At 36.1% G+C, this 11,797-nt stretch overlaps 1 protein-coding gene across 1 annotated transcript; it reads left to right on the forward strand.

Moving 5' to 3' along the window:
- Window positions 1-168: 168 nt before the first annotated feature.
- Window positions 169-10,811, forward strand: pcolce2b (procollagen C-endopeptidase enhancer 2b). Its single transcript, XM_028434602.1, has 9 exons — window positions 169-296; window positions 2,160-2,268; window positions 3,312-3,567; window positions 5,331-5,455; window positions 6,872-7,008; window positions 7,075-7,238; window positions 8,357-8,440; window positions 9,702-9,869; window positions 10,211-10,811. The coding sequence occupies exons 1-9, from the start codon at window positions 220-222 to the stop codon at window positions 10,339-10,341; spliced, it is 1,251 nt and encodes a 416-aa protein (XP_028290403.1). The 5' UTR covers window positions 169-219; the 3' UTR covers window positions 10,342-10,811.
- Window positions 10,812-11,797: the final 986 nt, after the last annotated feature.

The raw sequence follows: 11,797 nt of genomic DNA on the forward strand, positions 1-11,797 counted from the left end.
CTACAGCAACTTTATTCAAACCAACCTATGCTATCCATATGAAGTGGGGTTAAAGTCATCCTAATCCTTTTTTTTAAGGGGGTGGGGGAAGTGGGGAACACCACCCTGTGGGTGTGGGTTGATCCCACCCCAAACAAACGCAGTATTCATCCTCCATGCAGGAATGTCCTCAGTGCCATTCATACACCAGTACTGTAAACTGGGCTGTTTAAAGCAACCATGTGGACAACAGTGTGTGTCTTCAGCACATGGACTCTTTTATTCCTCACACACGTCTGTGCGCAGTCCCAGAGAAGGTACGACTTTATTCATCACCTTTTCTTTTTTTTTTTTTTTTAAACACACCGATTTACAAGTTTTGTGTATTCAATGTGTTAGATCCTAAGTGTATTAGAGGTGGGACGATATACGATAGGCTCACGATAACGACACGGGACGGAATTTTGGAAAGGGAAAAAAAAGACAAAACAAAATGCAGTTTATAAAATAATCATGCTTGGTACAACCTTTTTAACTCTAGTGAATATATTATAATTATAATTATAAAGTATAACCAATTTATCCTAATTTAAAAAGTGGCCCACAATATTATATATATATATATATATATATATGATTAATTTTTTATTTCAATGACTCCAAAAACAACAGAAAATGACAATTTAAATTACTGCAAAAAAAAGATAGAAAAGTACACAAAATACACAAAAAGACATCAAAATGACTCCAAAAGCACAAAAAATTACAGAAAACCCGAAGCACAAGAAATGAAATAATAATATTACTAAAGGAGAACAGAAATATACAACAATAACACAGAAAATTATTGTAAAACACACAACATTTCTGAAAAATGTACAAAATAATAACAAAAAAAAAAGACTAAACAAAATGCAGCTTATGAAATAACCATGCTTTTATTTGACTAACTCTGGGCATACTTGCATGAGTGGGTATAACCCAGGGGTCTGCAACCTGTGGCTCTGGAGCCTCATGTGGCTCTTTAACTCTTTTGCAAAGGCTCCCTATGGCTTTAAAAAAATAATAATAATTTAAACAATGAATTGGTATTTCTTACAGAGGGTATTGATGATTAATGCCATTAACTTAAAATAAAAATCTGATAAAACAGTTGTTTAACCTCAAAATAAATCACATCCACTACAGACCATCAACTTTCATTGCCCCTGTGGTTAACCTAGGTTTTAAATTCCTTTTAAGACAACTAAACTAACAAAAAGACTATTCTGAAAGAAAATAGAGATTGTATTTGTGTGGGGAAAGATTTATTTCATTGCCAACATGCCAGCTTATTATGTATGCTTGATATGCTGCAAGAAATTAGCAATTAGCATGTGTTGACCGACATGATCAAGTTATTTTTTGTAGCTCTTCAAATCCATTAACTCTAAAAATTATACGATATTATTTTAACTGCATAGCAGACCCCTGGTATAACCTAATATGAACTAAAATCAAAGTAAGTTGCTATACAATATCGCAATATCACTAGTAATAAGATATATCTTGTGGCACGATATATCTCCTATATATATATATATATATATATACATATGTATACAGGATTAATGGCCGAATTTATCATTTCAATGTACCACCATTTCAGTAACTCCAAAAACCACAAAAAAGGACAGTAAATGACCAAAATGACTCCAAAAAAGATAAAAAGTATGAAAATTACACAAAAGGACGCCAAAATGACTCCAAAAGTACACAAAATGACAGAAAACCCAAAACACAAAGAAGAACAGAAATACACAATAACACCAAAAATTACTTTAAAACACCAACAAAACTTCAGAAAAAATGTACAAAATGCAGCTTAATAAAATAACCATGCTTTTATTTCACTAACTATGGGTTTACTTACATGCATACTTTGGCTATACACTTTTGAACACCAGTGAATATAAAATAATAACAAAGTCAAATTTATCCTATTTCAAGTGCAAAAAGTGGCCTACAATATCGCATAACCACTCGTAATATTGACAATTTATCTTGTGCCACGACATATCCTCCTACCATTATAATAAATCATTCCTTTCCAGGATTAATGGCACAGTTTATCATTTTAATGTACCAACTCATGACCATCATCTGATGTTTTTTTTTTAAAATAAACATGTTCTCCTCAGACAAGTCTTCACATGTGGAGGAAACATCACTGCAGAGTCAGGAGTGATCGGGAGCCAGGGATACCCAGGAGTCTACCCTCCTAACACCAAGTGTGTGTGGAGAATCACTGTGAGTCCACTGGAATGAATGGTTCAAGCCTCTACGACGACAACAACATGAACCATCAAGATTAACTAGAAGGTTAAAGAGGAACAAAACAACAACATTAACATACTTTATGGCTGAGGCAGACTCTCAGAGTACCTGATTGTATAGACACAGTCACCCTGAGGCCACTCGTGCATGACTGGCCCTGTTACACTGCATTTGAAAGCGTTGAAGCTGAGAGTACAGCTGGAGCAGCTGCACAGCACAAAATCAGAGCAAATAAGATATTACTTATTATTTATACTTTAGATCAGACATGGGCAACTGGGGTTGGGGGCCACATGCGGCCCCAGGTGTAATTTTCTGCAACCCTCAAAGTAAATGCGCAAAATAACTCCAAAAACCAGGCAAAACGATGGAAAACGACAACAAAAAGGAGTCAAAAAAAGATTGAAAAGTACACGAAATACACCAAAAGGACATCAACATGACTCCAAAATGCAAAAAATGTCAGAAAACCCAAAACACACAAAATGAGGGAACAACATTTACCAAAGGATGAACATAAAACAACAGAAATATAACAAAAATACAAAACATGACTTTAAAAACACCCCCAAAATAAAAAAAAATACAAAAAACAGGATTTTTTCCCGCAAAAACAAAATTACAACAAAAACACTCAAAATGACTTAACAAAAATACACAAAATGATTCTAAAAACACAAAAAAATACACAAAATGATTCTAAAAACACAAAAAAAATACATAAATATGCAAAATCGGATTATCAAAAGACAACAACACAAAAAGACAATATAAGCACACAGCACAACTTTTAAAATATACAAGGATGGCAGGAAAATATACAAAATGACAATAAACACCATTGTTTTTTTCTGTATTATTGCTCAGGTTGGTTATTATTGTAAATATTGACATGCATTTTAATACTGTGGCCCTTGTAGTAGATAATCACAGTTTTGTGATCAAAGTTACCCATCTCTGCCTTATAGATGCTTAGTTACTGTTCAATACTGTTATATTAAAGTGTTTCTGTGCAGGTTCCTGAAGGCAGGGTGGTGGTTCTATCGTTCCGCTTCATTGACCTGGAGAGTGACAACCTGTGTCGCTATGACTACGTGGATGTTTACGGCGGTCACGTCAGTGGACAGAGACTCGGACGCTTCTGTGGAACCTTCAAACCTGGTGCTTTGGTTTCCATGGGCAACAAGATGCTGTTGCAGATGGTTTCTGATGCCAACACTGCAGGCAGCGGCTTCCTCGCTGTTTTCTCTGCTGCTCACCCACATGAGAGAGGTAGGACCATCTATACCAGAATGAGACTATTTAGTCAGTCGTAGCCACAGGGTTATTAAGCACTAATAAAATATATTATTTGGTGGAATAAAAATAGATCAAATATGATGAAAAAAATGTCTTTAATGTACCACCATTTCAATAATGCCAAAAACCACAGAAAACAAAAAAATTACTCGAAAAACATAGAAAAGTACACAAAATACACAAAAGTGAATCCAAAAGCATGAAAAAGACAGAAAACCCAAAACACACAAAATGAGACAATGATATTTACCAAAGGAAAACAGAAATACACAAAACAACAGAAATATACAACAAGAAACACAGAAAATTACTTTAACACACACACAAAATTTCAGAAAAATGTACAAAATGACAAAAAAAAAGACAAAACAAAATGCAGCTTATAAAATAACAATGCTTTTATTTGACTAACTCTGGACATATCCTTTTCAACTCCAGTGAATATAAAATAATAACAAAGTGAGACCAATTTGTCCTATTTAAAGTGCAAAAAGTGGCCCCCATTATCGCAATACCACTCGTAATATCAACAATATCTCCTCCTGCCATTATAATGAATCATCCCTTTTCCGGATTAATAGCACAATTTATCATTTCAATTTACCACCATTTCAGAACACTACTGCAAAAATGACTCCAAAATAGAATGAAAAGTACACAAAATACAGAAAAGTACACAAAATACAGAAAAGGACATCAAAATGACTCCAAAAGCAAAAAAAATGACAGAAAACCCAAACGCGTAATAAAAGAAGAATATTTACGAGACATCAGTAAGGGGTGGCCACAGGGTTATTAAGTACTATTATATAAATAAATGTCTTTAATCTAGTCTTGGAAATTAAGGTCAAAGTTAGGTATTTGAATGAAGATACCTGTATTATTAAATAATAGAAGTAAAACACAAGTAAACACTTTTTTCCCCTTCCTGTCAAAGACTTTTGAAGCTTTCATCAAGCAACACTTTGAGTTTAAAGTTCACGTAAACAAAAGGAGAAGTAGATGTCAATTCTTTGACGAGGAATTTCTCACAGACATCTTGTCCTACAGGGATTTGAGCCAAGAGCACACTCGACTCAGAGCCTTTCCTCTGTGCAAACTCCTTTCTGCTATTTTTGTGGAATTTCAATGTATGAGTTGTCGTTTCCATGTAGCAGGAAGCTGTAACGGACCATGTCTTTTTTATCACTCGAGCTTACATGGTTGAGAAAGCAGAAAAAATGTGGCTCCACGCTTTTACAATTTGGCTGGAAATGTATTTTATGCTACAGTGATGTGTTTTTTGTACTACAATAAATGATTCCAGTGTGCAGGCATGGCACCATTTCAGTAACTCCAAAAACCACAGAAAAGGACGGAAAACAACAACCGAAAGTACTCCAAAAAAGATAGAAAAGTACGCAAAATAGACAAAAGGACACCAAAATGACTCCAAAAGCACAGAAAATGACAGAAAACCCAAAACACAATACAGAATAACACAGAAAATTACTTTAAAACACCCACAAAATGTCATAAAAATGTACAAAATGCAGTTTATGAAATAACCATGCTTTTATTTGACTAACTCTATGGTACACTTATACACGCATACTATGGCAATAAAATTTTCAACACCAGAAAATGATTCCAAGTTTTAGGCTTTTAAAAAGTAATTTCGTTCATAAAATCAACAATGTTTTGGACTGACTTTTAATGTGTCAACAGAGCCTGATTAACTGAAGTTCTCTCCACAGGTGAACAGTATTGTGGAGGAAAGCTGGACAAACCGTCTGGTTCTTTTAAAACACCCAACTGGCCTGAGAGGGACTACCCAGCTGGTGTCACCTGTTCTTGGCATATAGTGGCTCCCAGGAACCAGGTCAGAGATCTAAGGTGCTGATTGGTCAACTCACAGGGCAGGATGTAAAGTCGAAAGTGACATTTGTGCTGTAGACGTGTTCTTATTGTGATGATGTTCTGTGCTGTGAACTAGAGCAGTGGTTCCCAAACAGGGGTATGTGTACCCCTGGGGGTACTGAGGTATAATTGGGAAATGTTCCTAGTTTCTTTTTAGGCTATTTTTTTTTGCACACATAATTTAGTGAAACAGGATTATTTTATGTTGTAGAGGCCATTTTATCACACTTCTGACCATTGGAGACCATAATTTAGCTACGTTTTACAAAGGAGATCGTATTTACAGAAGTAATCACATAAAAGTTACCTGGTATTTAAAAAAATAAATAAATACAATTCACTTTAAATTCCACTCATTGTTTTGAATTTGTAGATTAAGCCTTAGGGAACCAATGTGAGAGACACAGTTAATTATGGAGAGTACTTATGATATGAAGTGGGGGCACACATGGTTTAACAAAAATGCAAAGAGGGTACACGGGACGAAAAATATTGGGAACCACTGAACTCGAGGATATTAATGGTTAAGAATGTATTGTGAAATTTAATAAAAATTGAAAATTGTAAAAGTGGGCAATTGTTATCACAGCGGAGCCACAAAAAATGTGATTGTCTGATCCGAGGGCCACGTTATCAACGTTCATGTTAGCGTTAAGAATAGCGACTAATCTGAGCATTAACACAGGAAAGAACAAAGGGTTTTGTCTTTTTTTGTGTGTGTTTTTGGAGTCATGTTGTGTATTTGTCTGTCTTTTTACGTTTTATGTTTTATGTTTGCATTTTGTTTATTGTCAATCTGTGCCTTTTTGGAGTTTTTCAGTATTTATTGGGTTCTAAGCAATTTTGTGTTTCTTTAGTGTCATTTTTAAATTATGTGTCATTGTTTTGTGAGTTTAGGTGGTTGTTTTGTGTATATTACGAGTCGTTTTTTGTGTTTGTGTTGTTGCCGTTGCTTCGTGTGTTTTGTTGACATTCTGTGCATTTTGCCGTTGTTTTGTGTGTTTTTGGAGTTAATTTATGAATTATGTTGGACTTCATATTTCTTCCAATTTCTTGAATTACAATATTTGGTGGATTTGTCTTGGGGGGCGCACAGAATTAGACCGAGGGGCTGCCAGTTGCCCATGTCTGAGATAGACCGAATGGAAATATAGCTGAAATTCTTGTGATTATTCCTTTTATCACTGTGATGGACTGAAATCTGTTTCCTTCCATCACATTTCAACAAATAATGGTTTTCTGCATCTTTTTTTTAAAAAATGATTTACTCTTTGAATAAATATTTTGTAAGTATTCTTATATTATATTTTATTAATTATTTACATATAATTTATTATGTTTTTTTTTTTTTTTTTGTATGTTATTCTTCATGCTGCAGATAATAGAAGTGAAGTTTGAAAAGTTTGACGTGGAGCGTGATAACTACTGCCGCTACGATCACGTCTCCATCTTTAACGGAGGTGAAATAAACGATGCCAGAAGGATTGGAAAGTACTGTGGAGACAGCCCCCCAGCGTAGGTGATATCCTGCTCCTCCACATTGTGATTCTCTCTGACTTCATGGTGGCTCTTACTCTACAGGCCTGTGTTCTCTGATGGAAACCAGCTCCTGATCCAGTTCCTGTCAGATCTCAGCCTAACAGCCGACGGCTTCATTGGACATTACAAGTTTAGGCCCAAGAAGTTCCCCACCACGACTTTAGCACCTGCTACTACCACACAGCCCGTCACCACAAGACCCATACGTGAGTAGCTACTGGAACGAAAAGTTCCGTTGTTTACTAGCTACTTCTTTCATCACTTTGTGCCAATTATAGGTGGCAACAGTTTTGCTCGTGTTTTTTAAAAAATTTTATTAAAAAAGCCCTTTAATTAATCTGAGCCAGATTGACGTGTGGCCCCTCCCTCTAACTCCAGTTCTCCACATCGATCTTGGTCTGTGTCTGGCGAATCCTTTCAGATCCAGGGAGGGACATGAACAGAATACTTGAAGCTGATTGGGCGAAGCGCCGGTCCACTATGATTTGTTTTAGCCAATCACACGGTAACAAATGATGATGTCGTCATCGGCATGCGCCGCAGAGACGCTGCTACAACAATAACAACAACAAGGCTCCACTGGTGAAAACTTTCTTTTGGGATAGTAATGCTGCGGTCATTACGTCGCTGAGTGACTTTTGCCATTTTTGTGTTTGTGAACACCAGGAGAATTTCACATTACATCAATCCAGTAACTCTTCTTATTGATGTTTCACAAATTACCTTAACCTTTTCAGAAAGTTCTTCTTCAAAAACCACCCGTGTCCCATTCCTTAGTAATGGGAAGCTTGTAGCATCACTGGAAAACCCTCTAGCGAGCAAATAACCGCCCCCTGTTGGATTATCCGTGCACTGCATGTGCCTAATTGTATACATCGGGTTTTTCAGGGAAAAAATTGTCACACTCAAAAAGTCGTGTATCACATATGGTACATTTGGCGTTATAGGTTAAGTAAAGTCAACCTTACAGTATTGGCGCAAAGTTACGCACATTTTCACATCAAATTTCTTTTCGTAAATCACGTTTGTGCAGGAAATAACTTGTGCAAACTTTCAGATGCTGCTTTGTACTTTAGCATACTCAGTAAATGAGGCTCCAGATGTTTACTTGCTGTTCGTGCACACTGCGTGTTGTCTCAACCACTGGAGAATTTCGACTAGCTTTACCACAGAAGAAGAATCTGCAACTATAATTTACATGCTTGCATCGCAGGACGGCCAAATTACAGAGAGTGATTTTGAGTGTGTGTGTGTGTGTGTGTGTGTGTGTGTGTGTGTGTGTGTGTGTGTGTGTGTGTGTGTGTGTGTGTGTGTGTGTCCACAGCCCTGAAGTACTCCGTCGCCCTGTGTCAGCAGAAATGTAAACGACGGGGAACTCTTGAGAACAATTATTGCTCCAGCAATTTTGGTAAGCTCATTGACACACTAACGTTTAAATCAATCCCACTCTCACACTTCAACATTCGTTATGTAGTCAACGAGTATTTTTCTTTTTTTCATCCAGCACATATCATTAGTCTGGTCATGTCTCCAAAATTGCTCCACTGATTTGTTGCCTGTGCCTTTAAAAGACGCCCTTGACAGCGAGGACTGTGTACAGTAGTGTACAGTTCACTCATGTGTAAACACAGACTCCCACACTCACTCCTGGTAACGTTCTGTTGGCCATAAATGAATGTGGGGATTCAGACTCTACTGGCTCACTGAAACGTTTTCCACGTTTATCGGATCTGCATTTTAAATTTTCGAGGATTTGCGTTGGGATGAGTAAACACGAACAATTTGAGATAGTCAGTTGAGTCGTCAGGATGTAATGACTTTGTCTGGTAAAACAACTGAAATTTAAACCTGTTTTTGTTGTTTCTCAAGCATTTTGAATCCCCTCATAAACCTCACGTCAATGAAACACAATTTACTGCCATTTGTTCCCCTAAATCTCTAGTTTTGTGTGTTTTTGGAGTCATTTTGTATATTTTTGTTGTCCTTTAGCTTGTTTTTCTCTCGTTTTGTGTGTCTGGAGTTATTTGTTGCCCTTCTGCTTATATCTGTAGTTATGTGTGTCTTTTAAGTCCTTTTGTGTAGTTTTGTTGTCCTTTTGTGTAGTTTTTCTGTGGTTTCGTGTGTCTTTGGAGTTATTTTGTGTATTTTTGCTGTCCTTTTGCTTGTTGTGCTGTAGTTTTGTGTGTTTTTGGAGTCACTGTGTATTTTTGTTGTCCTTTCACTTGTTGTTTTCTAGTTTTGTGCGTCTTTGGAGTCATTTTGTGTGTTTTTGTTGTCCTTTTGCATAACATTCAGTAGTTTTGTTTGTTTTTTCAAGTCATTTTGTTCATTTACTTTGGGGGCTGCACAAATTTAGACCATAGGCCTCGTGTGGCTCCTGGGCCACCAGTTACTCATGGCTGGTTAGTTTTTTTTGGTGCATTGGTACAACACAAGTAATAGATTTATTATTATTATTATTATTATTATGTCATGAATATAACAAGAAGGATTAAAAGCAAAAAAAAATAACACTAAAAACACACTTTAAAAAGCTTTAGCCTGTTTGTAATTTGTAAAATATCCTCCTCTAACTTACTCCACTCCATCATGTCGCAGATAACTCACAGTCCTGCTCATTTTGTAGGTTTAAAGCATCGTGTGATTATTTTCCTGTGCTTCCCTGGCAGTGATAACTGGGACAGTCATTACTGCAGTGATGAGAGGAGGCAGCATGTACGTTACAGTCTCCATCATTAACGTATATAAAGAAGGAAATCTGGTGATTCAGCAAGCGGGAAAAACCATGAGCACCAAGATCGTCATCCTGTGCAAGAAGTGTCCATTCGTCAGAAGAGGTGAGTCCACAGAAAGCCACATTTTGAAAACCACTGACACCAAATGATATAATCACTGTATAATTCCTGGTTGACTGTTTAAATAACATGTGACTCTGAGTTTGCCTCCTGTGCTGTGCCCTCTGTGTGGACTTTCAGCTCTAAGTGTTTGGTGAGCGGCACAACTCACTGTCCAAACAGTCAATGAGACACTAGAAATACTCATGCGTGTGTGTGTGTGTGTGTGTGTGCGTGCATGTGGCGTACACACCCACCCTGAGCGCTCTCTCATCTCTGCCCCCACCTGAATGTCTCTGCCGTTCCGCCACTGCATTCAGGGTTTCTTTGTGTGACCTCACCAGGCTTGAACTACATCTTCATGGGTCAGGTGGACGAGGACGGCCGGGGGAAAATCGCACCGCAACACTTTGTCATGGCGTTCAAGGCCAAGAACCAAAAAGGACTGAACGTGCTGAAGAACAAGCGCTGCTGATGTCTGGGAGCAAACGATGGACGCAACACAAACACAAACAGGACGCAAACGCACAACTAAAAGCTGGATTTAGACATGCAACAGAAAAAGAAATGAAATATGGGAACAACATTATGTATTAAATTATTATATTAATGTTAATAAGTCTTTCTTTTTCTCCATTTTCCAAATATCGACACAATAATTCCCCAAAACTCCTGCCCTCTAAACTTATTCCATATTTTTTTGTTTCCCTTTGAAACCCTTTTAATAAAGTCTGTGATTAATGCATGAAAGATGTCCATCAGTCAGAACTGTATTTGATTTACCAACATTGACTGTTTAAAAGTTTTAGGCCCAGTGTTGCAACTTGTTACTTCCCTGTGCACAGATGTACAGTAAATGGCAGGTCTGGAAGTGTTTAAATGTGGTGGAAAAAGTGCAATATTTATTATGCGAGTGAGCCTTTAAATGGTTTTCTGCTAGTTTGTGAGGACCAAAGCATCAACATTTGCTTGTTTGTTTTTTTGCTGCAAAATTCAAAAAAATAAATAATAAAATAAAACCTATTTTCATATGTTTATTCAGTGAACAACACTATTTATAAATGAATATTGCCAAAAAATAAAAGTCTTTTCAACACTTTGTTTTTGCTTCTCTTTGAGGAAAACTTCAACCTGAAATAGGTTATCAGGGTCAGGGTCAATTATATTGTAATCGTGTCATTGATAATTAATTACAATTATGACAATTATAATTCTAAAAATGTGTTGCTTTCGCAATTCTAATTAAATTGTAATTGAGTTTAGATAATTGACTTTGTAATTGTAATTGCCATTAAAATTCTATGAAAAAAATGTATTATTTTACAAAAAAAAACCGAAGAAACATGTTACAGTTCAATGTACAGTCCTGCAACACATGATGTATGTAGTTAACAATTATAAAAATTTCTTTCATATTAAGTTTTCTCACATTTTACCATTTAAAAAAAATTAATCCATCAGTATACTGACACAAAATAGGCTCAGATGTCCACATCAAAAATATTAAAACCTATAATTTCATTGAATAGGAATTGATATATATATATATATATATATTTGTTTTTAGTGTATTTTACAGATGATTTAGGACCAGTTATCATAATAGATGCTCACAGAAAGCTCACAAAAGAGGAAAGTTAACTTTTATTAGGTTATTTATTTCAGGCACAGAAATTGTTATTAATTGTAATTGAATTTTAGTAATTGAGAGCATAATTGTAATTGACTTTCTGAGGATAAAAAAATAGCTGTAATATAAATGTAATTGACCACAACCCTGACTGCTATGTATTAGAATGGAACAGGTATTCAAAATACACAATTCAGAAAATGGGATATCATTTTGATATTGTCTATTGTGTTTATGAAACGATGGCCATAAATCACCATAAAACCAAATTTTCCATAAACTTTTATTCACATTTCTGTTG

This window comes from Gouania willdenowi, chromosome 20, assembly GCF_900634775.1.
Source record: "Gouania willdenowi chromosome 20, fGouWil2.1, whole genome shotgun sequence".
Taxonomy (NCBI): domain Eukaryota; kingdom Metazoa; phylum Chordata; class Actinopteri; order Blenniiformes; family Gobiesocidae; genus Gouania; species Gouania willdenowi.

Bases quoted from the DNA above. Each gene is read 5' to 3' on its own strand.
- pcolce2b (XM_028434602.1), top strand. From the start codon at position 220: ATGTGGACAACAGTGTGTGTCTTCAGCACATGGACTCTTTTATTCCTC. The intron at 297-2,159 runs GTACGACTTTAT...TGTTCTCCTCAG, and splicing joins TGTGCGCAGTCCCAGAGAAG to ACAAGTCTTCACATGTGGAG. The intron at 9,870-10,210 runs GTGAGTCCACAG...TGACCTCACCAG, and splicing joins GTGTCCATTCGTCAGAAGAG to GCTTGAACTACATCTTCATG.